Source organism: Stegostoma tigrinum, chromosome 44, assembly GCF_030684315.1.
Source record: "Stegostoma tigrinum isolate sSteTig4 chromosome 44, sSteTig4.hap1, whole genome shotgun sequence".
Lineage (NCBI taxonomy): Eukaryota > Metazoa > Chordata > Chondrichthyes > Orectolobiformes > Stegostomatidae > Stegostoma > Stegostoma tigrinum.
This window is the reverse complement of record NC_081397.1, coordinates 14161748-14187329: the sequence shown is the minus strand read 5'-3', so window position 1 is coordinate 14187329 and position 25582 is coordinate 14161748. Positions and strand designations below refer to the sequence as shown.

General features: G+C 44.8%; 3 protein-coding genes and 1 long non-coding RNA gene across 5 annotated transcripts in view; 2 read left to right on the top strand and 2 right to left on the bottom strand.

Annotated features, from left to right (window-relative positions):
* LOC132207155 (core histone macro-H2A.1-like) overlaps nt 1–25582 on the top strand; it is a 35106-nt gene that overhangs the window by 3094 nt on the left and 6430 nt on the right. Inside the window, exon 2 of the mRNA XM_059642330.1 lies at nt 12211–12217. Coding sequence (XP_059498313.1) covers nt 12211–12217 — 7 coding nt within the window. The remainder of the gene's footprint in view (nt 1–12210; nt 12218–25582) is intronic.
* On the bottom strand, nt 5795–6231 carry LOC132207205 (histone H3). Its single transcript, XM_059642436.1, has one exon. It carries the CDS (start codon nt 6229–6231, stop codon nt 5821–5823), a length of 411 nt encoding a protein of 136 aa, XP_059498419.1. The 3' UTR covers nt 5795–5820.
* On the bottom strand, nt 7526–8149 carry LOC132206881 (histone H1-like). Its single transcript, XM_059641988.1, has one exon. It carries the CDS (start codon nt 8147–8149, stop codon nt 7526–7528), a length of 624 nt encoding a protein of 207 aa, XP_059497971.1.
* LOC125450492 (uncharacterized) lies at nt 16780–24338 on the top strand. 2 transcript variants are annotated; one of them, XR_009443406.1, is made up of 3 exons: nt 16780–17014; nt 19802–19858; nt 23194–24338. It is a non-coding gene; the product is annotated as an uncharacterized LOC125450492 (long non-coding RNA). The 2 variants fall into 2 exon arrangements; XR_009443405.1 differs by lacking the exon at nt 19802–19858.

The window sequence follows — 25582 nt, the reverse complement described above, 5'->3', positions numbered from 1 at the left end:
TTTAGGAACATGTCACAATAAATCTGATTAAATTCCTGTAGCAGAGAGACCAGAATTGAATGCATTATTCCAAGTGTTCTAATCCATGTCCTGTAAAGCTGCAACTTGTCCTCCCAACTACTGTTCTCAATATACTGGCCAAATTTTCCGAAGGATACCATCAGCAACAAATGTTGAAACAGAAGTTAAACAAGATACACCCTTATTTTCAAAAGGCTGAAAAAGCCACCCCAGTGCCCCCTGAAAGAAGTTTTGTACAAGATGTGATAATGGGCCAGTTGGAGGTTTCAGTTCAGTGTTGGTTAATGCAGCTACATTGTATGTGTTCAAATATCATGAAACAAAAACAAAAACGGCAACGTCTGATCAGGTTCCAGTTTCACAACTGATTTTTCTTTTTGTGAAGAGAAGGTGTGTGGCCAAGATATTGTCAATTCACACATTCTTTCCAAGCAGTTTTAAAAGGCAATCATTTCACATTGAACATCTGTCTCTGCCTCAATTATATGAAAAGAGCACTTCCTTAAAAACAAGGCACATTGCTGAATTTACCTTCACCCACTTGTTCAAAATGTGGGAAACTGGCATATTTACTGTCAACCACTCATGCCTCCAGTAGCTTGTGAGCAGGCGTCAGCACTAAAAACATATTCAACCCTAATCATCAAAACCCTGAAGCCTGCATGCATGTTACATTTATTATAAATACAGAGGTTAAAGCAGTTTGAATTTGTTCATCAGATTATGAGCATCACTGGCTCAGCTAAACCACCTGTAATTGCCCAGAGATCCATTATATATAGTCAATATCAGTGATGGGAGTGTGGAGTCACACCTAAAAGGGAGAGAGAACATAATAAACTCCAGTAACTCATTGTTCAGCTACTTACATTTGCTCAAGTTGCTGTTGCTTTTTTTGACTCCATTTCCAGGGTGACAAGCCTTAGTGGGGTATGGACCATGTGCTTCACCCCTGGCAAACAAAGGAATTACCTTCTATTTAAGTCAGAGAAAATGGGAACTGCAGATGCTGGAGAATCTGAGATAACAAAGTGTGGGGCTGGATGAACACAGCAGGCCAAGCAGCATCTTATCAGCTTTTGTGCTCCTGTTTCGGGCCTAGCCCCTTCATCAGCAAATGGAGGATGGGGAGGCAATTCTGAAATAAATAGGGAGAGAGTGGGAGGCAGACTGAAGATGGATGAAGGAGAAGATAGGTGGAGTAGCGAGTATAGGTGGGGAGTTAGGGAGGGGATAGGTCAGCCTGGGGAGGATGGACAGGTCAAGGGGTGGAAGATAAGGTCAGTAGGTAAGAAATGGAGATGTGGCTTGAGGTGGGAGGAGGGGATAGGTGAGAGGAAGAAAGGGTTACGGAGACAGGGTGGGGGCAAGCTGGACTGGTTTTGGGATGCAGTGGGGAGAGGGGAGATTTTGAAGCTGGTGAAATCGACAGCACTAGGCTGCAGGGTTCCCAAGTAGAACATGAGTTGCTGTTCCTGCAACCTTCGAGTGGCATCATTATTGCACTGCAGGAGGCCCAGGAGGGACATTTGCCTGAGAAGTGGGAGGGTGAGTTAAAATGATTCGTGACTGGGAGGTGCAGTTGTTTATAGCGAACCGAGTGTAGGTATTCTGCAAAGCTGTCCCTAAGCCTCCACTTGGTTTCCCCAATGTAGAGGGAGCCACAACGGGTACAGTGGATACAGAATAACACATTGGCAGATGTGCAGGTGAACATCTGCTAGATGTGGATCATCTTGGGGCCTGGGATGTGGTTGAGGGAGGAGGGGTGGTGGGGGGGGGTGCGAGTGGAGCACTTCCTGCAGTGGCAGGTGAAAGTGCCAGGTGTGGTGGGGGTGGAGGGGAGTGTGGAGTGGACAAGGGAGTTGCAGACAGAGTGGTCTCTCCGGAAGGTAGATAAGAGTGGGGATGGAAAAAATGTCTTGTGGTGGGGTCGGATTGTAGATGGTGGAAGTGTCAGAGTTCACCTCCCACTCATGAACAATTTTACCTCCCACTCCCATTCCTCAGACGACATGTCCAACCTGGGCCTCCTGCAATGCCATAGTGATGCCACCCATAGGTTTCAGGAACAGCAACTCATTCTCCATTGGTGCCCCATTGATACATTGACGGGGATGAACTTTCATGGAATCTCGACACAGCAGGAAATGGCCTTTCGAGCCTGAACGAGCCTCCGAAGAACATGGAAAGAACAGCTGATGCTACAAATCAGGAACAAGACCAGAAGTAGCTGAAAAAGCTCAGCAGGTCTGGCAGTAGTGAAGAAAATAAAATCCAGAGTTAACGTAGTATCAGAGATAATGGGAACTGCAGATGCTGGAGATTCCAAGATAATAAAATGTGAGGCTGGATGAACACAGCAGGCCAAGCAGCATCTCAGGAGCACAAAAGCTGACGTTTCGGGCCTAGACCCTTCATCAGAGAGGGGGATGGGGGGAGGGAACTGGAATAAATAGGGAGAGAGGGGGAGGCGGACCGAAGATGGGGAGTAAAGAAGATAGGTGGAGAGAGTGTAGGTGGGGAGGTAGGGAGGGGATAGGTCAGTCCAGGGAAGACGGACAGGTCAAGGAGGTGGGATGAGGTTAGTAGGTAGCTGGGGGTGCGGCTTGGGGTGGGAGGAACGGACGGGTGAAAGGAAGAACCGGTTAGGGAGGCAGAGACAGGTTGGACTGGTTTTGGGATGCAGTGGGTGGGGGGGGAAGAGCTGGGCTGGTTGTGTGGTGCAGTGGGGGGAGGGGATGAACTGGGCTGGTTTAGGGATACAGTAGGGGAAGGGGAGATTTTGAAACTGGTGCAGTCCACATTGATACCATATGGCTGCAGGGTTCCCAGGCGGAATGTGAGTTGCTGTTCCTGCAACCTTTGGGTGGCATCATTGTGGCAGTGCAGGAGGCCCATGATGGACATGTCATCAAGAGAATGGGAGGGGGAGTGGAAATGGTTTGCGACTGGGAGGTGCAGTTGTTTGTTGCGAACTGAGCGGAGGTGTTCTGCAAAGCGGTCCCCAAGTCTCCGCTTGGTTTCCCCAATGTAGAGGGAGCCGCACCGGGTACAGTGGATGCAGTATACCACATTGGCAGATGTGCAGGTGAACCTCTGCTTGATGTGGAATGTCATCTTGGGGCCTGGGATGGGGGTGAGGGAGGAGGTGTGGGGACAAGTGTAGCATTTCCTGCGGTTGCAGGGTAAGGTGCCGGGTGTGGTGGGGTTGGAGGGCAGTGTGGAGCGAACAAGGGAGTCACGGAGAGAGTGGTCTCTCCGGAAAGCAGACAGGGGAGGGGATGGAAAAATGTCTTGGGTGGTGGGGTCGGATTGTAAATGGCGGAAGTGTCGGAGGATAATGCGTTGTATCCGGAGGTTGGTAGGGTGGTGTGTGAGAACGAGGGGGATCCTCTTGGAGCGGTTGTGGGGTGTGAGGGATGTGTCACGGGAAATGCGGGAGACGCGGTCAAGGGCGTTCTCGATCACCGTGGGGGGAAAGTTGCGGTCCTTAAAGAACTTGGACATCTGGGATGTGCGGTAGTGGAATGTCTTATCGTGGGAGCAGATGCGGCGGAGGCGGAGGAATTGGGAATAGGGGATGGAATTTTTGCAGGAGGGTGGGTGGGAGGAGGTGTATTCTAGGTAGCTGTGGGAGTCGGTGGGCTTGAAATGGACATCAGTTACAAGCTGGTTGCCTGAGATGGAGACTGAGAGGTCCAGGAAGGTGAGGGATGTGCTGGAGATGACCTTCCACCCCAACCTTCAGTTCACCTGGGCCATCTCCAGCACATCCCTCACCTTCCTGGACCTCTCAGTCTCCATCTCAGGCAACCAGCTTGTAACTGATGTCCATTTCAAGCCCACCGACTCCCACAGCTACCTAGAATACACCTCCTCCACCCACCCTCCTGCAAAAATTCCATCCCCTATTCCCAATTCCTCCGCCTCCGCCGCATCTGCTCCCACGATAAGACATTCCACTCCCGCACATCCCAGATGTCCAAGTTCTTCAAGGACCGCAACTTTCCCCCCACGGTGATCGAGAACGCCCTTGACCGCGTCTCCCGCGACACATCCCTCACACCCCGCCCCCGCCACAACCGCCCCAAGAGGATCCCCCTCGTTCTCACACACCACCCTACCAACCTCCGGGTACAACGCATTATCCTCCGACACTTCCGCCATTTCCAATCCGACCCGACCACCCAAGACATTTTTCCATCCCCTCCCCTGTCTGCGTTCCGGAGAGACCACTCTCTCCGTGACTCCCTTGTTCGCTCCACACTGCCCTCCAACCCCACCACACCCAGCACCTTCCCCTGCAACTGCAGGAAATGCTACACTTGTCCCCACACCTCCTCCCTCACCCCCATCCCAGGCCCCAAGATGACATTCCACATTAAGCAGAGGTTCACCTGCACATCTGCCAATGTGGTATACTGCATCCACTGTACCCGGTGTGGCTTCCTCTACATTGGGGAAACCAAGCGGAGGCTTGGGGACCGCTTTGCAGAACACCTCCGCTCAGTTCGCAACAAACAACTGCACCTCCCAGTTGCAAACCATTTCCACTCCCCCTCCCATTCTCTAGATGACATGTCCATCATGGGCCTCCTGCATTGCCACAATGATGCCACCCGAAGGTTGCAGGAACAGCAACTCATATTCTGCCTGGGAACCCTGCAGCCATATGGTATCAATGTGGACTTCACCAGTTTCAAAATCTCCCCTTCCCCTACTGCATCCCTAAACCAGCCTAGTTCGTCGCCTCTCCCCACTGCACCACACAACCAGCCCAGCTCTTCCCCCCCACCCACTGCATCCCAAAACCAGTCCAACCTGTCTCTGCCTCCCTAACCGGCTCTTCCTCTCACCCATCCCTTCCTCCCGCCCCAAGCCGCACCCCCAGCTACCTACTAACCTCATCCCACCTCCTTGACCTGTCCGTCTTCCCTGGACTGACCTATCCCCTCCCTACCTCCCCACCTATACTCTCTCCACCTATCTTCTTTACTCTCCATCTTCGGTCCGCCTCCCCCTCTCTCCCTATTTATTCCAGTTCCCTCCCCCCATCCCCCTCTCTGATGAAGGGTCTGGGCCCGAAACGTCAGCTTTTGTGCTCCTGAGATGCTGCTTGGCCTGCTGTGTTCATCCAGCCTCACATTTTATTATCCAGAGTTAACGTTTCAGCTCCGGCGACCCTTGCAGTTCTGAGGAAAGCTCACGCGACCCGAAAACTTAGCTCTGATTTTTTTTCTTCTTCAGAGATGTTGCCAGACCTGCTGAGCTGTTTCAGCAACTTCCGGTTTTGCTCCGAATAGCATCAACCGAAACAGGCTGGGGCCTGAGGGAAAGTGTGATGTCTGGTCTGAACCCCCTACATATTGGCGGGTTTTACAGATTTGAAATAAAGTGGTTGATGATTTGGCGCCAATTATTTCTCCCGCCCACCTTCCCAGCCCTGTTCAGTTAGAGTGGGGTAACAACAAGGGAAGCAGAGGCAGGGAGGTGCTTTCCTGTCACTCAAATCTCCAGCACACTGGGAGGCTTCAATTATGTACTGCCATCAATTTATATCTTCCCCACAGCAATGTCCGTTTTGTCTTCCAATTAACGTGACAAATCCACTTCTCGGCCAGATTGAAATTGTTTAATAACAGACGAAACGACACAATACAACAGCAGAAAAAAACTGAGCGATAATAAAGTAACCAACATTGCCAATCGATTGCTGCTCTCTCGGGACAGTTTAGTGGCTCTGAAAAGAGCCGTTGTGTTTCTCGGGGTGAATGTGCAGGGCCGGGCACGCTCCGTTTAGGCGCGCTCCCCGCGGATCCGCCGCGCCAGCTGGATGTCTTTGGGCATAATGGTGACCCGCTTGGCGTGGATGGCACACAGGTTGGTGTCCTCAAACAGACCCACCAGGTAAGCCTCGCTGGCCTCCTGCAGGGCCATCACGGCCGAACTCTGGAAGCGCAGGTCGGTCTTGAAGTCCTGAGCGATCTCCCGCACCAGGCGCTGGAACGGCAGTTTGCGGATCAGCAGCTCGGTGGATTTCTGGTAGCGGCGGATCTCCCGCAGAGCCACCGTGCCGGGCCTGTAGCGATGAGGCTTCTTCACTCCGCCCGTGGCCGGAGCGCTCTTGCGGGCCGCTTTGGTCGCCAGCTGCTTGCGCGGAGCTTTCCCTCCAGTGGATTTGCGCGCTGTCTGCTTGGTTCTGGCCATTCTCTGCAACACACACACAGGCTGCTACTGTCAATGCCGACGCCGCTGCTGCGCTGCCTATTTAAGGGGATGGAGAGCCCGCCCTAGAGCTGGGATTGGATACAGTCCCGTCCCTCAATCCCCTGAGAAACAGCTCCGGAAGGGACAGAAAAGGCAGAAAAATATTTTTTGGAGTCTGATTGGTTAATTTGAAATGACAGTTGGTCTCTTTCAAAAAGCCCGCCGATTTTATCCTCGCGATCCTGAGTTCAAGGTAAATATTTAAAAGGTTTAATGAAGTCCGACTCCGATCAAATCGTGTACTTTGCAAACTAAGTTTTTTGAATAAAATCTACATCAGCGGAGACAGGACGACAGGATTGCCTCATCTGTCTGTAACAGGCGTGAGGAAAGGGGGAGGGCGTGTAATACAGTCGGACAAACTAATGAACCGAACTTGTAACTACCGTTAATGCATCTAAACACCGCCGAATAAAGCATTTTAAAAGCTAATATGGTGTAACACAGTGTAACGAATAAAGTTACACAAACTCAATTTAGCGGCACATCTAACTTTCACCGAGGTTATAATTAGTCCCAAGATAATTTGGCGTTGCTTCCTGCAACAGGCTGATGGAAAGTGAATTAAAACTTCCACAGTTGTCCCAGAATCAAAACTGAACGAAATACCATTCCTGTAACGGTTAATGAAATACAAATACAGCAATATATGTTAACTCCAGCCCCCAACTGGATCTGTAAATAAAACTATTCTCCACAATGCAGTGAACACAATTTTCGGCAAAAAGAGCTGCGGTCTCGAGCTTCATGTTCGAAGCAGATAAAAACAGGGACCTTTTTTTTCAAAGCAGTTGTGATACAATTAAACGCCCATAATCCGGCCTTTCTTAACAAGACAACATGGTTGCTTCCATTTCTACGTCAGTTTCTATTCCCCCAGCTGAATGAGACAAAATCATTTCTTGAGGATTGTGTGGTGAAGAGGGGTTTCAGAGCCTGTGTTTGACTCTTTGAGACTCTCCCTGCATGTGTGAAAAGCAGACTGACAAAGCACTAGAGCCTATGGTCAGCGTGAGCAGGACCTCAGAGTTATTGTAGAGTATGGAAGAGGGGCTGAGTGTAAATCCGGTAGGTAAATACGGAACAGTTATTCACATAAATTAGTGTCTAATTTATTCCTGCACTCGGAGCTAGGACAGGGATCATTTGATCCGGGCTCAGCTCTCTCCTGAATGATGTGGTGGCTCTGAGAAGAGCCTTTGGGTTCAGGTCGTTACACGTTGCACGGACTGCTTCATTTCTTTGCTGCTTTCTTGGTCACTTTCGCTTTGGGCTTGGCCTTCGGTTTCCTCGATTTCGGGGCCGGCTTTGCGGCCTTGGGGCTCTTGGTCTTCATCACCTTCTTCACGGGAGTCTTTTTCTTCGGCGCTGCTTTCTTCGCCGCTTTCTTTGGCGTTGCTGCCTTCTTGCCGCCCGCTTTCTTGCCTGTTGCTTTCTTGGCTGGGGATTTCTTCGCTGCCACCTTCCTGGCCGTTGTTTTCTTCACGGCTGCTGCTGGTCTCGCCTTCTTTCCCACTTTTGCCTTGACTGGATTCTTTGCGAGTTTGAAGGAGCCGGAGACGCCCTGGCCCTTCACCAGAACCAGGGAGCCTTTCGCCAGGCACCTCTTGGCAGCCATCCTGATCTGTGCATTTTGCTTCTCCACATTGACCCCGCTTCTCTGCAGCGCCTTCTTTATAGCGACCAGAGACGTCCCCTTCCGATCGCTGTTCTCCCCGACAATCTTCACAATCCGCTCGCCCAACCCGGGACCGGCTGGTTTCTTCCTGGGAGCAGCCGCCTTCTTCTTCTTTGGAGACTTGGGTTTGGTGTTGGCGGAGGCTGGAGGAGCCGTTTCGGCGGCTGCACTGTCGCTCATGTCGGGAACTCTGCGCTGAATCTCTCTCTGTCAAACTGAACTGGGTCAGCAATGAAACTGCTGGTGGCGGCACTGAGCAACTTAAAGGCAGCGAGCGGACGGCGCGGAGACAACCTGCCCTCAGCTCCCTGCTCCTGCTGCCTGTCTGTGTTTCTCTCTCGGCAGAAACTCTGCAATTCCTCTGCAATTCCGCATCTCCAGAGAGCCAGGCTCGATCGTTCCTGACCCTGACACGGGAAGGTTTGCGGCTGAAAGGTTTTCACTCGAATTGACGGCTCCGTTGTCGATTTTACCGCATTTTGCTGCTGCACTGATCGCGCTGTCTGAGCTGAGCGCTGGCATTATCATCATTTTTAGACTGAAATCTTGAAATCAACAAATATATTGCCTTGAATTCTATCTTTGAGGTTTAGTGGAGGAGCAGGGGGATGATTTGAAATGAAAATCTTTTTGATTTGCACAAGAGAGACGTGGAAATATCATGATATGAGCGGACACACAAGCACATTTACGTGTGACTCACCCGCCCGCCCTTTTCCTACAGTCTCTCTGACTCAATATTCACATCCACACAGTCACAGGCCAGAAATATCTCTAAATGTACCTGTGGAAGGATGTACTTTCTCCCCCTTTCAGCCTGTGCTCCGGTACCCAGGGAATTAGTTGTAGTTTTTCTCCTCAGTAATTGTGAAACTCTCCGAGGTCTGTGCGCCGGAGATTCGTTCTGCTGCATATTCAGCTGCAAGAGCCACTCATCTGGTTTGAAGTTACATTGATCACCGAGATCAGTTTTTTTTTCATTGCAGTGACAATACTCAACATCGTTTCTGGGAATCACACTCATATAAACGTAAAGAATAGCAACTGGGCAAATAACACCTATCAGCCCTTCAAACCTCTCCTCCCGCTCACCATGAAAATGGCAGATCATCCAACTCAATGGCCTGTCTCTGTTTTTTTCTCCCATAGAGTCATACAGTGAGGATACAGACCGTTCAGTCCAAACAGTAGAGGCCGAGTATAATACCAAATTGAATTAGTTCCATCTCTCTGTCCCTGACCTATTTCTTTTCAAAACTGTCGTGTTTATGCACTTCTCCAAATGTCGTTTTAATGTAATTATAGCCACGTAGACCATTTCGACAGGTAGTTTATTCTATGTTTAAAAAACGCCCCTCGTGTCTTTTTTTAAAAAATCTCTCGCCTGTAACATTAAAATGTCCGCCCTGGTTTTCTATTCCCTCCATCCCAAGCAAAGTTCAACGACCATTAACTCTGTCTCACCCCATCAGTATTTTACAAACTGTGAGAAGGTGACTTCACAACATCCCACTCTCCAGTGAAAAAAAGTCCCAGCCTATCCACGGTGTGGAACTGAATGAACCCAGCAGGTCAAGCAGCATCTTAGTGACAGGAAAGCTGACGTTTTGGATCTTGACCCCTATCCATCCTTCCTAGATGGCTCGAGCCTTACATACTCTGCAAATACCAGTGAATGTCTTCTCAAATTTCAAAAACGGTGTTAAACAGCCCTCTAAAATGACAGTTTTGTAGACTGTTAAAAAGACCACCATCCATACTCACGAATATATCCATTTAAAAGGGCTTGGGCAGCTGATGTGGAGGAACACCACCTTGATACTCGGCACGTTCCCCTCCAATCACCCACAATCCTAACTTGGAAATACGTCCCCTTGCCTTCACTGTCTCTGAATCAAGACCCTGGAACTACCTGTGAACTGCAATGTGGGCAGCACAGGGACCAGAACTATCTCAGAAGGTGGCTCAGCACCAACTTCTCAATGGGGGCAACTCGGGGCCCGCAATAAATGCTGGACAATGGCAGAGACGTCCTCTTCCCAGGAATGCGCAAACCAGAAAAAACAGGTGGGTCATTCGTTGCGGGAACCCATTCATCACAAGGTTTCTGCCTGCAGCATACTGAGAATAAAATCAGTCATCAGTTCTAAACTGGTATTTGCATCGGGCCCAGGGATATTATTACTCACCTCTGGTCCGGGTGTGGCTTTAGCACGGCCCACCTGACCCAGAAATAGGGAAACTACCTCTGCGCTGCAAGACACCCCACAGCAGTTACATTCTGCCTTCGTAATAATGTCGCATTTATTCCATCGCTCTGTGTTACCTTGACAGAGTCAATATGGGACGAAGGCCAGCAGAATTAAATATCTAAGTTAACATGAGATCGGACGTGATTTTATTGAATAGTCGAGAATATTAAATTGGCCGAACGGCTGCCAGCTTCTCCGCTTCCCGACCAGATTGTGAGAAAGCCGGGGGGAGGCAGATATTAACATGACCCGGGAAAGAGCTCCATTGGAGCTTCACAAAGGGCCAATGCCCCAGTTTGAAATATTTCATGCCATTTCCCCCACAGCCTCCATTCGCTTTGCTTAAACTGGGAGGAAAGGGAATTGGGGAAGTAACCAATTGATGTTTGTTTCTGGGACACAGCGGGGAAAGCAGCGCATGCGTGATCCTTGCAATCCCCACCCCGAAAAAAGCTGCTTGTTGCTGACCAGAGGAGCGCATGCGTGAAGCTTTCCGCTGAGCCGCTATTGAGGGGCATTGAGTCAGTGAGTGGGAGAGGTTTGTTTGAAACAGGCCGCAATGGAGAGACCAGCGCCCAGGGAAGCGAGGGAACAGCAGGCTCCTTCCAGCAGCGCATCGAGGTGTGAGTCTGGGACACAGAGTGGGCTCCGAGACTGCCATTGATTCGGGCTCAGTTCAGGGAGAACCGGGGGCTGTTGGTAAGAGGCGGAGCGGAGCAGGAACTGGTCCCGGAACTTGGAGTGAGCGGCCTGGGGGCGGGGAGAGGGAGGCCTTTCTCGGGCTGTGTGTGGGCCTGCTGAGGGAGACACAGCGGCAAGAAGCTGCTGCTGGGGGTCAGGCTTGTAGCTTTTAGTCTTCTAAACACTGATGGAAATTCATTGTTTGGCTGCTGTTTCACGCTGTTAGTTGCGAGTTTGCATTGAACCGTGAATAAAACAAAGCAGTGTGTGCAAACGGGCTCATCCCGCGAAGGAGAAATATGGCAGTCACCGGATTAAGAGTTTCCAGCAAAATATTTGAAATCGTGCCTGTTGTGCTTCCCTTCGATAGTTCGTGTATTGGGAGCTGAATATTGAACCGTGTAAGCATTCCATTCGTGGATCTGGTTAGCTTTTGTATCTTAGTAAATTGTTTTAGAATTTCGCTAAAAGAAAGAGGAGGAACCCGGGTTAGTTGTGTAACCGGACCCTTTTCTGTTCGACTCGTTGGCTTTAAAACAAGGAATTATCATGAGTATTCACGAAATTTTCTATTTATGAGCTTTGATATTTTGAAACTCGGTGGATGTCGATTTATGGGAGAATTCTCTTTTGCCTTTCTCCAGGCAATTATCTGATGTACCAATCAATGTCACATTTCCGTGGTGCAACACCAAGTGTGACTAGCTGCTCCTACTAACAGCAGGTCTGTTCCCACTGTCAGAGCGGAGAATGTCCTTTCCACAGTCGCGGTTTAAGTAAGACTCGCATTGAACGCAATTTCCAGAAAGAAACAATCAAACCAGCGATCAAATGCCACCAACAAAATACAAATGTAACCTTTTTTTCTCTTCTCAATATAAACTAGCCCAGTTCCAGTAAAGTTTATCTTTGACAGCCCATTGTCATTCACAGCATTTGAAGAGAAGAGATTGAATTTATGTCACAAATATACTCTCAATAACTACATTGAATTCACATTAAGTGAGGGTATTTTTATAGTTATAATCCAGGTATACAACCTGATCACCAGGATTAGAGCTGGATGAACACAACAGGCCAAGCAGCAGCATAGGAGCAGGAGAGCTGATGTTTCTGATGAAAAGCTTAGGCCCGAAATATCAGCTTTCCTGCTCCTGAGATGCTGCTTGGCCTGCTGCCTTCATCCAGCTCCACACCTTGTTACCTCGGATTCTCCAGCATCTGCAGTTCCCATTTATCTCTGATACAAACAGATCAAGTTGTTACAATGACCATATATGGAGTAGGTATTGAGTACAAATATAGAAGGAAACTTGTGATGTTTATCAGTGACTGAGGACAGAAATAGTAAACAAAAACAGAATTTTCTGGAAAAGCTCAGCAGGCCTGGCAGCATGCGTGAAGAGAAATCAGAATTAATGTTTCGGATCCAGTGACCTTTGTGCAGAACTGAGGAAGTGTTTGAAAAGTTAACCATGATTTCTCTTCACGTGCTGCCAGACCTGCTTTGCGTTTCCAGCAAATTCCATTTTTGTTTCTGACTTGCAGCACCTGAAGTTTTTTGAGTTTTTATTTAGGACTAAAATTATCTTTTGATGAATAATGTCCCATACAAAGACACAGAAATTAAATAATGTGAAATGCAAATGCACTTTCTCTGCCAAAGCCTGACAAGTAGAGAATGCAGCATGGTCTGTCAGATACAGAATAAAATTCTCCAAATAAATAAATGAAAAAAAACTCAATATCCCAGTACACAAAGTGAAACTAAGTATCTCAGTAAAACTGGAAACAGCCTACACTGACTCACAGGGCCAGCTTTTTTAAAAGAAAAATAAGCTTGTCTGCCCATTTCTACATGATATCTTTACACTGACGCACTATCCAACACTTGGATTCATGAAAATGCCTCAGAAATACAGACCAAGTACATGTCAGAAGCAGGCCGTTCAGCCCATTGTACTTGCTCTAGAACATTTGTACTCTTCAACTGTTTCCACAGATTGTTGGGAATATGATCTGCTCTCCACCTCCTTACCCCTTCAGACTGACAGAAAGCTCATAAACCGCAAATGGAAATGGGATTAAGGCTCACTCTCTACAGCCTCATAACTATTCTCTCAGATTGAAGCACAGTCACAGAATATCACTGGTGGCCAGATAATAAAACTATTTTGATGCACAAGAGAAGAAATTGATTATTTTGGATTGAGAACTTCAGTCTCACAGTCACACAGCAAAAACTGGTATATTTGCAACAATTACGAAACTCACAAATGGACCTAACAGAAACGGAAAGGCATACATTAATAGTTGCTCTTGTTCACGTTGCAGTAACTGACAAGAAGAGAATGATAATAACTCACACATTCTCATTGTTCAAAACGGGAGAGGGGTTCGACAGTTAATGGGAGGGCCATGGGAAGTGTTCCCCAACAAAGACACCAAGGTGTTTGTGTGCGAAGTTCATTGAAAGTGGAGTTGCAAGTGGATAAGGTGGTGAAGCAAGTGTTTGCCTTCATTGGTCAGTGCATTGAGAATAGGAGTTGAGATGTCATGTTGTGGCTGTACAGGAAATGTGCTTTTTTACTGCTTAAAGTGCTGGCCAACCTGCTGTCGGAAGGAAGTTGTTGAACTGGAGAGGGCGCAGCAAATATTTACAGAGATGTTAGCTGGACTAGATGGTGTGAACTGTTTGGAGAGGGTGAACAGGCTCGGGCTTTCTCCCCTGCAGCATCAGAGACTGAGGGGTGACCTTGTAGAGGTTTATGAAGTCATGAGGGGCATGGATAGGGTGAAGAGCCATGGTCTCTCTTTCTTGGGTGGAGGAGCCCAAACCTTAAGGGCATAGGTTTACAGTGAGAGGGTCAATGTTAAAAGAGACCTCAGGGAGATTTTTTTAGTGCAGTGTGTGCGGCATGTATGGAAGTGGCTGACAGAGGTACGCCTTGTGGAGGGTACGATGATAAGTTTTAAACACCATTGGACGGGTAGATGAACAGGTCGACATGAGAGGGATATGTGCAAAATGCTGGCAAATGGGACGAGGTCAGATTGGGATGTTAATCTATTGCAAACCAGTTGGATCAAAGGGTCTGTTCCCGTTCTGTTTCACTCATGGACGCTGTGATGCTCGAACTGATTCTGTACATAAATACAGATACTGCAAGGACAGGTCAGACTCTGGGTATCCTGCAGTGAGTGTCTGGTCTCCTGCTTCCCCAAATCCTGTCCAACATCTAATGTGATCAAGTCAGGAATGTGATGGTTTAGCCCCACTTACCCGGATGAGTGCAGCTCCACAAACACACCAGAAGCAAGATGCCATCCAGGAGAGAAACACTTGATTGGCTCCACATCCGCAAATGTCCATTCCCTCAAACACCAATGCTCAAGCAGCAATGTGTACCTTCCAGAAGATGCACAGCTGGAATTCACCAATGCTCCATAGACCCTTCCAAGCCCACGACCACTTCCATCTCGATACCACTGTGACACAGGGTGCCATCCAATACTTATGTGTTGCTTCAGTGAGAATGTCCCATTTCTTTCATTTCTCTGTATGTTCTTTCAACATTGAATTAATATTTATGGGATAAAGGTCAAGGTGAATGAATACTACAGTTAACAGCTCACTTGGATCAGATATTGTCATTGTACAGTGGAGTAAATTGAATGGGCCAAATTTTCAATCCACTTCTTTGATTCCCTGCAGGAGTGAAACTCCAGACCTAGGACAAAGACTCGGGGCAGGCAGAATTCAGGCTAATGGCAGTATTTCATCAACCAGTCACCAGATCATGCGGGGAGAGGGCCACAGCCACCCCTCTTGAAGATGCAGTTACATCATTAATCTTTATCTCAGATTGGAAAGAGAGATTGATGACACTCTGATTCTCACAGTGGAATACAATATTATACATTTTTTTACAGTGATCCAATGCATCTGGATCACTGTGCCTTTCCCCTTATTCTATACAACCAATCCTTTGAAACTCCTAACTGAAGATGGGCCCTCTATTAGCCAGGCCAAGGTTCACCACAATCTGATAATGATTAACAGACAATGTAATCACCAGGCCATGGGATCTTTCCATACATCTATTAATTCGCTTTTCAAAGTTACTGGCCGTACACCTTCAGTCATGCCCCAGAATCGCAGACCTATCAGGCTAGCTTGAATTCTGCTGTCCATTGTATTAATTTTGTGTCTCTATTAAATTCTGTTACTCCTCTTATTTTCCCACCGTCTGAATTATAATAAAACGGACAGTTGACTCCTACTAGGAGGCCAGGCCGCATCAGAGTAGCAGGAAAGTTGATGCTTCTGAAGAAGAATCCTGACCCACAACTTAAACTTTCCTGCACCTCTGATGCTGCCTGTCCTGCTGTGTTCCTCCAGCTCCACATTGTGTTATCTCTAACTGCAGCATTGGCAGGGCTTACTATTGCTGAGTTGATTCTTACAAGTTGCTATAAGATTCATGATATTAATTGTATTATAAAGTGAGTTATATGTAACGCTTTATGCGTACCCATACTCTTAGCTCTGTTATAGCTAATGAATTGTGAGCCATTTGCTTCTTACAGGATGCACCAGGCATTCCTTTAGTGACATAGGAAACCTCCTGGAGACGAATTAACTTTCATACCCATGTTTGAATCTTCTCCCCTAATGCTTTTAGTGATATTTGTATTTTATTTTATATATATAGATTTAGAATTACATTGAAATCTATCTGAAGGATCTTTAACTGGAACCAATTTCTTAATATTGTGAATATTGCTGCAAGATGGAGTTATCTGCTGTTTTCATGATGAGCTCGGCCAGCTGTCTTTGGGATGATTGACACCCCTCGTCCTAACTAACTATATTCATCTAATGGGACAACATCCTTTCATTAAAGGGACTGAAATCAATTGCTTATCAATTTTAATGAACTTGTTTGATTCTTTAGATTTTTTTTATGAGCCATAATCCCATGAGTTCAACTGTTTGTTTATTGCTGAACTTACTGTCCCCTTCAATCTTTGTTGCAAATCTTCAAACTGTTTCCAACAAATCTTGCAGCTGTTGTTTGTGCAAAACTCCCTTTTGCCTCGGAATAACCTCTTCTCAAAAGTGCCATTGTGTCTTTGTTAAATGCTGGAGCAGGCTTTTTTCATTCGTTCTGTTTAACCACGTGTCAGTCATATGCAGCAGGGCTAGAGGAACAGCTTAGCTGCCAGCCATTCGGTGTCTCTTAGACTTGGGCAGCCCGAACATTGCTCATTCAATTCTGAGAGAGCTGGAGACAGGGAGTTATTAACATGACCTGGGAAAGAGCTCTATTATTGCTCCACAAAGGGCTGATGCCTCAGCTTGAAGCATTCTCTGCCCTTTTCCCCGCAGCCGCAGTTGCTTTCTTCACAGTGGGAGAGAAGGGAATTAGGGAATGACCCATTGATGTTTGTTGTTGGGAATTATTGGGAAAAGCAGTCCATGCCATTGGTGGCCCTGCCCCAAATGCTGCTTGTTTGGCTACTGTTTCACAATGTTTATTGTCATTGTGCAATGAATAGTGGAAACACAGACAAGATGGTGGAAATATAAGAATCCTGTAAAGGACGCAGATTGGAGTCAACGGATTATATGTCTCGAGTAAAAACATTTGAAATAGTGTTTGTTGTTCTTCTTTACAACAGCTAGTGTGTTGGGATCTGGTGACACAAACTGTGTCAATATTACAGCATCCTCAGGTAGCACCTTTAGATGCAGCTGTGCAATTGTTCAGTTTCTGGACCTCGCTGAGTTAGACCTGTGTTTGAATTGATGGCTTCAAAGAAAAGGCAGAAGTCTCACGATTTGTGTTATAGTCCAATAGGCTTATTTTAAAATCTCAAGCTTTTGGAGCTCTGCTACATTGTCAGGTGAAGTTGAAGAAAAGAAACATCCTAATAATTATCAACTGAATGTACGTTAATCTGTTTGAGATTGTCAAACTTGGCTGATGCTGATTTACAGAATGTTTCTCTTCTGTTTTCATCCAGGCAAATACATGAAGGACCAAGACAAAGTATCATTTCCTTGGTGCAAAGCCAAGTGTGAGCAGCTGCTTCTCACAAACAGCAGGTATGTTACCGCTGTCAGAATGGATCATTTCCACAGGCAAAGAGCAGTCTGATTCAGAGACACGTTGAACTTAATTTCCAGAGAAATGCATTCAAGCCAACAGTCAAATACAAGCAACAAAATACAAGTAGTTTGTTTTCTCTCTTCCCAATGCACACCTCCACAGTTGCTATAATTTTCTTCATTCATAGCCTACTGACATTTACAACATTTTTGAGAAGTCACAGACTGAATCTTCATGTGAGACGGACACCGAGGAACTGCAGTAAATCTGCATTTAGTAAGCAGGTTTTTAAAATTACTGTCAAGGTGAAGAAATAGTTCATGCAGTTACACAGTTACTTTGCACAGTGTGAGTACAGATATGGAAGAAAACATTCACATTATCAGTAACTGATCAGGACTGTGTCTATGTTTTGACAAATTGATGTCCCAGGCATAGAGAGAAGAATTAAATAATGTGACTTCCAAATGTGTGACATAAAATAGTTACTGAGAGCACATAACATAAACTGCACAAGTGCGCACACACACACACACACACATACACGCCCCCTACTGCGAGATTTACAATGTATTCCAAATACATACATGCACCGTTCCAACACACATTCCTCAACATCTAATAGCCATGAAGACCATGTACACTTCAAGCCTCAGCACATGTAACACTAAAAATGATTTCTACTCTCGGATTTCAGGTCAGAGAGCTAGCCTTCTATGAAAGAGACAAACAGAACAAAAAGTGAGCTCAGTTCTCCAATCTCCATGCACTCCCTGTAGGATTTAACTACATGGTAATGGCCATGGTCATAAATTAAGTATCAATTGTTTGCGACATCATCAAAAAAATTGTATGAATTTTTTGACATAATTACTTCCCATGAAGTAGTCCAAGTAGTAGATTGAACAAGAGATTCATTGTACCTCCAAATATCTCACCGTTTCTTAGACTGAGAGGGGTAACTAAAGTTTTTTTTCCCTTTTGTACAAACTGGAGGAATTGCACATCAGGACAAGAGTCAGATTGAAACCTATATTGCCATTGAATTTGTTTGTCCCACAAACAGGATAGCAGAGCCCACTGCCGAATATAAAGTTTTAAATCTACCTGAAGGAAATTAAATATTGACCTGAAAACAGACAGAAAATAACATATATTCAAGCAGATACCAAGTTTTTTGACTTACAATTAAGAATGATTCATACAGTGAACTTGGAACAAAAATGTGCACATTAAACTCAACACATTCAAACCAGAGACTGACCAATATTAGAATAAAACTTAAACTGTACCATAGAATGAATATTGTGGAACATACTCAAACTTCAGCCGCACTGCTAGTTAGCGAATGGTATAAACACTGACGGTTTCACTTACAGCACCTTACATAGCTGCAGATAAAACCTTATTCATGTTAATGAGCAGATATTTGAACATCAAAGAAAACCTGCAGATTTTGAAAGTGCAATATTCAGCTGAAACTGACAGTCACAGATCGATAACTTCACTTGCACATTTACACAGCAGAAACTTGACAGGGAGAGAATGATAAGTGCATTTACAAATCAGATAGTGACAGGTATAGCTTAATAATTAGTTTCTCAGATTTACAGGGCAAGATCTGACTGGCAGAAATGAGAAAATACTCTCACAGCCATAGAGAAGAAAGTGACAATCACATATCATTGAGGCAGAGAGTAGTAGTAGAAGGGAGTTTCTCAAATTGGAGACCTGTGACCGGTCGTGTTCCACAGGGATCTGTGCTGGGACCACTGTTGTTTGTGATATACATAAATGATCTGGAGGAAGGTGTAGGTGGTCTCATCAGCAAGTTTGCAGATGACACTAAGATTGGTGGAGTAGCATATAGTGAAGGAGACTGTCAGAGATGACAGCAGAATATAAATAGACTGGAGAGTTGGGCAGATGGAGTTCAATCCGTGCAAATGCGAGGTCATGCATTTTGGAAGATCTAATTCAAGGGCGTACGATACAGTAAATGGAAAAGTCCTAGGGAAAATTGATGAACAGAGAGATCTGGGTGTTCAGGTCCATTGTTCCCTGAAGGTGGCAATGCAGGTCAATAGCGTGGTCAAGAAGGCATATGGCATGCTTTCCTTCATCGGACGGGGTATTGAGTACAAGAGTTGGCAGGTCATGTTACAGTTGTATAAGACTTTAGTTCGGCCACATTTAGAATACTGTGTACAGTTCTGGTCGCCACATTACCAAAAGGATGTGGACGGTTTGGAGAGGGTGCAGGGGAGGTTTACCAGGATGTTGCCTGGTATGGAGGGTGCTGGCTATGAAGAGAGGTTGAGTAGATTAGGATTATTTTCATTAGAAAGACGGAGAGTGAGGCAGGGCTCTGATTGAGGTCTACAAAATCATGAGGGGTATAGACAGGGTGAATAGCAAGAAGCTTTTTCCCGGAGTGGGGGACTCAATTACTAGGGTCATGAGTTCAAAGTGAGAGGATGAAAGGTTAAGGGAGATATGCGTGGAAAGTTCTTTACACAGAGGGTGGTGGGTGCCTCGAATGCGTTGCCAGCGGATGTAGTAGATGCAGACACGTTAGCATCTTTTAAGATATATTTGGACAGGTACATAGATGGGCAGGGAGCAAAGGGACACAGACCCTTAGAAAATAGATGACAGGTTAGACAGAGGACCTCGATCGGCACAGGCTTGGAGGGCGGAAGGGCATTTTCCTCTGCTGTAATTTTCTTTCTTCTCTTTATTCTTTGTATATCGATAACTACACTCTTGTCTTCACCTATCAGAAAACGGCAGGGACAATGACAGTTCTGCACACGTTCCGAATGCCAAACAACTGACAGGTACGGATTGATAAATGTATGCACACATTATAAAAATGTAGAGATTGTGATCTGCATTTGCACATTCACAGAAATTTGATTTTTTTTTGCAATGCACTCCCACATTCATGAAGCAGGAATGGATGGGTATTGATTGACAACTAAACTCACATATGACACAGCAGAAACTGAGAAGGACAGATTGATAATTACACTCACATCATCACGTGCCAGCTCCTGACAAATGCAGATCAATAACTACACCCAGTTCTTCACAAAACCATAGTTAACAGGTACAGATTAATAACTAAATTCCTGTCTTGATGACACAGAATCTGATAGGTACAGGTTTATAAAAGTGCTCACACATTCCCCAAGCAGAAACTGACAGGAATATATTAAAAACAAAACCTCACGTTCGTGGAGCAGAAACTATTAGGGATAGACTGACAATTACACAAACATGCTTGAATATTCTGATTTCAGATACTGACAGGGACAGATCGACAACTACATTCATTCATTCGTATAGCTGAAACTGATGGGGAGAGTATGATAAATGTATTCCCACACTCTCAATTTTCTGAAGAAGGGCCCAGGCCCGAAACATCAGCTTTCCTGTTCCTCTGATGCTGCTTAGCATGCTGTGTTCATCCAGCTCTGTGCCTTGTTACAACAGATTTATAACTACACTGTCAGATACACACGGGAGAAACTGAAAGTTACAGATTGGTAAATATGCTCATGCTGGCATGTAGCAAAAACTGACACAAAAAAAAACAGCTCCTGTAAACCGTCATCAGATGGGTTTGAAAACATTTAACTGATCAATTCAACATCCAGCTAATAAGCATTCAGATACTTAAATTATCACCAGGAATTCGAACAGAACTGTGGGTCTGATTGCACTCTAGCCCTGAGCTGCACTACATTTGATCAATTTTAAAAACTCCAACTCCAACTGATTGATGCACAGAAAGTAACCGATACCCATACAGCTCCATGACTGGAACTACCTAATGCAAGCTTTTCTGTGCATATGAGTTTAGTTATTGATCCATTTATGTCATTTCATTCATCTCAATCTTGACATGTTTATAATGTGTGCATACATTTATCAATCTGTACCTGTCAGTTTTTTTGCATTCTGAATGTGTGCCTAATTGTCATTATCCCTGTCATTTTCTGATACGTGAATAGAAGAGTGTAGTTATTGATATACAAAGAACAAAGAGATAACTATACTTAGTTATTTACAAAGCAGAATTTGACAGAGAAAATTGATAACTACACTCATTGAAGAGCATAAACTGACATAGATTGACAACTGGATTCACACATTCAATTTGCAGAAACTGAAAGGTAAAATCTAATATAAAAAGACAAAAGAATTGTGGATGCTGTAAATCAGGAGCAAAAAGAGAACATGCAGGAAAAGCTCAGCAGGTCTGGTAGCACCTACGAAGAGAAAATCAGTTAATGTTTCAGGTCTGGTGATGCTTCCTCAGAACTGTGTAAAATGTGATAATTACAGTCATTTGCAGAGCAGAATCTGACAAGGACAGAATGATAGCTATGCTCACATATTGACAAAAGCTGAAATTGACAGGTAAGGATTGATGATTACATTCACAGAGAAGAAACTGACAGGGGCAGAATGACAACTGTATTTAAATATTCATGCCACAGAAACTGTCAGATATAAATTGGTTATTACATTCATATATTCACATCATAGAAACCAGCAAGTATAAATTGATAACTGCATGTACAGATGCCTCCAGGGCTGCTGAACTTTTCCAACAACTTTGGTTTTGTGTTGAGAGTGACACTTCATTTTAGTTTACCAGTAACTGATCGTGACAGAATTGTTCCTTTTGATAAATATTTATCCCATATATAAACATAACAAATAAATCATGAGAACTTCAAACACATTTTCCTGACAAATAGAAAAACCAAGGAACTGCAGATGCTGGAAATCAGAAACAAAATTAGAAATTGCTGCAAAATCTCAGCAAGTCTATCAGCATATGAGTATGAAAATGAGTGTTCTGAAGTTGAACCTCAGTTCTGAGGAAGTGCAACGCGACCTGTAATATTACTCAGCTTTGTTTCCATGTGGATGGACTGACAGATACAGGTACTGACTGACTCAGAACTAGTTCAAAATACAGACATCATAACTAAAGACGTGACCCAAGGACGAACAGTCCATTTAAACTCCAGCTAACAGAAACATGATCTATACAAAACGATTATCACTCACACATATCTAGTCATAGACAACTACAGCACAGCAAACAGTCCTGTCTCTCCAAGCCTGCAATGATTAGAAACAACAAGCCAATAATTACATCCATTCAGCCAGCGTTCAATTTCCATAAATGTATCACGGTGGCAGGGGAACTACCATCTCCACCTTTATCGCAGGATTGTTCTCAAATTCTTCATCTTGTGGAACTAGATTTTTTTTTGTTCTGTTGTACGCCAGAAGATTTTATAATCATGGACATTTATTTAAAAAATAATAATTTAAATGGTAACTGGCTCTCCACTTTACATGAAACATTTAAAATGCTCAGTTTTCGAATGCAGGAAGATTGAAAGATCAATGGAGTGTGGCTGTCCATCTTGTTCCATAACAACGGTTCTTTTCAAAAAAATCTCATTATCTAAAACCTGGGTACTTACCCAACGGTCCTCAGTGTTAAATTTTAGTTTCCAAATTCTTCACAAAATAATCTGGCTCTCCTCTTTTGATGGTCTGTCACATATGGACCAAGTTCTGATGGATAATAGAATGAAACCTGCAGGGCTATGGGATGTGTGCAGTAAGATGTGATTGTGATGGCCATCTGGGGGTGTTTGGGTCAGCATGGACATGATGCACCAAATGACCTCCTTCTGTTCTGTACCATTTTTACAATGATTGGTCTGGACCAATGTTTCCATGTCAGTCTCTGCTGTGTAATACAGAAGTAATTTGCCAAAGATTTAGAGGGACACATTGATAACTACACACACACATTCAACAGGTAGCAACTGACATGAATGGATCAGTAACTAAACTCATATGCACAGACAAGCTTGCATTAGGTAGTTCTAGTCATGGAGCTGTACGGGTGTTGGTTACTTTCTGTGCATCACTCAATTAGAGTTGAAGTTTTAAAAATTGACCAAATGTAGTGCAGCTCAGGGCAAGAGTGCAATCAGACCCACAGTTCTGTTAGAATTCCTAGTGATAATTTAAATATCTGAATGTTTATTAGCTAAATGTTGAATTGATCAGTTAAATGTTTTCACACCCATCTGATGACGGTTTACAGGAGCTATCTGTGTTTTCCTTCCTGCAGACAAACACTTGAAGGAACAAGACAATGTATCATTTCTTCAGTACAAAGCTCCTCCTAACAAACAGCAGATATGTTCCCATTATCACAGCATGAGAACATCCTTTCCCCAGTCACAGAGCAGATTGAATCAGACACACGTTGAGCTTTAATTTCCAGTCAGACACGTTAAAGCCGACAATAAAACAACACAGAGGAATGCCACTTTATTTTGCTTCTCTCTCCATTCAAAATACCCAGTTCGAACAGGTTTCACCTAAAATAACCCATTGACATTTACACCATTTTTGAAGATGGGTAGACTGAATCCTTGTCCAAAGTATACCATCAGGAATTGAAGGAAATCTGCATAGAATTACTCAAATATCAACTCCACATAATGAATCACACCTCCACCGATAATATTACTGGCTGGCTGACAACTGATCCACTTTTAGGAGTAGAAATACCTAACCTCAAGCATTCATATTGCAGGGTCAGACAGGAAAAAAGTGGTATTTGACCATATTAATACTTCAGAAACTGCAAGTAAAAGGTTGATTAAAAATGTTCACATAGTCACATAATAGAAACTATTATGCACATATTCATTGCTGTACTCGCATTCACAGAGACTGAAACTGGCAGGAATATATTGATGATAACACTCCCAATTTCACAGAGCATCAAGTGACAGCTACAAACTTAGAACTGCAATCACAAATCCACAGACAGACAGGCACGGATTGCTGACTGTACTCAAATATTCAGAGTAGGTTCTCACAGGTACATCTTGGTAACTGGACGCTCAAATTGACAGAGAAGCAAATGATAGGTGCACATTGCTTTCACTCACATATCCAAATGGACGAACTTGACAGGAACAGATTGATAACAACCTTGGACATAGCAAGAACTGCAAATGCTGGAATCAGCCTTCCCAGTTATACGCAGCATAAACTGACTGACATGTATGGTTTGATAATTACTCTCATTCACAGAGCGGAATCTGAAACGTCCTTATTGATAACTGCACTCACATGGCCACCAAGCAGAAACTGACAGAGTTTGATCACAGTGACAGCCAAATTGCGGAAATTGACAGATACATGTTGATAATCGTTTTCACTGAAATGTCAAGGTCAGTTCATTAAATACGCTGCTGTTGACTTGCTCACTGAGCTTGTAAGTTTGTTCACAGACATTTCATCGCCACACTACACATCATCAGTGCACCGTGAATGAAACGTTGGTATTCTGTCCTTCTTGCTATTTATGTGCCTCAGTTTGCTGGGGTGGTGAGCATCACTTGCAGGTTGGTTTCTTAGTGGTTGGTGTGTGGTGTCCAGCTGGACATGTTTGTTAATGGAGTTCTAGTTTGAATTCTTGTGCATGTCTTTGGTTGGGATGTCCTCTGATGGCTACGTTGTCCCAGTCAAATTGCTGTCCCTCTTTATCCACGTGCATTAAGGTGAGTGATAGTTGGCCATGGCTTTTGGCAGCGAGTTGATGTCCATGAATCCTGATGGCGGGTTTCCTACCAGTTTGCCTTAGGGAAGGTATTTGGCAGTATTTGCATGGTATCTTGTAAATCGCATTGTTTCTGCTAATTGTGAATGTTGGATCCTTCATTCTCAACAGCGGCTGTCACTTCGTGGGCTATCATGATTCTTACGCGGTACTGTAACCTAGTGGTTATTTCACACCCTCAGTGCATAGTCTGGTGACTACTATCACTGGATGTGTTGTGTCTTCCTGTTGCCATCAGTTGTGTGGCATCTGCGAACAATGCATTTTGGGTAACTGTCATTTCTAAAGACACTATCTGTGTTCTTCCTTGGCTTTATGAAACTCCGCGATGCTGCAGTGTGTTGTGGCTCACTTGAACAGGGAAAGCTAGCTCATTGGATTCAAAATTGGCTTGATGGTACAAAGCAGAGGGTGACAGTTAAAGATTGTTTCTCGGACTGGAGGCCTGTGACTTGTGGTGTGCCACAGGGATTGGTGATGGGACCTTTGTTATTTGTTATTAACATAAATGATCTGGATGTGAATGTGCAAAGCATGATTAGTAAGTTTACAGATGCTGCAATGTTAGGCGGTATCGTTCATAGTGGGGAAGGTTATCGAAAATTACAGAGGGATCTTAATCAGATGGGGAAGTGGGCTAAGGATTGGAAAATGCAATTCAATGCAGATAGGTGTGAGGTGTTGCACTTTGGAATGTCAAACTAAAGTAAGCCTTGTATAGTATTTGGTAAGGTCCCTGATTAGTGATGTGGTCCAGAGGGACCAAGGAGTACAGGTATGTAGTTTGGTTAAAGCAGTGTCGCAGGTGGGTAGGGTGCTGAAGAAGGAATTCAGCATGCTGGCCTTCATTGATCGAGGCATTTAGAATAGACTTGGAGTATTG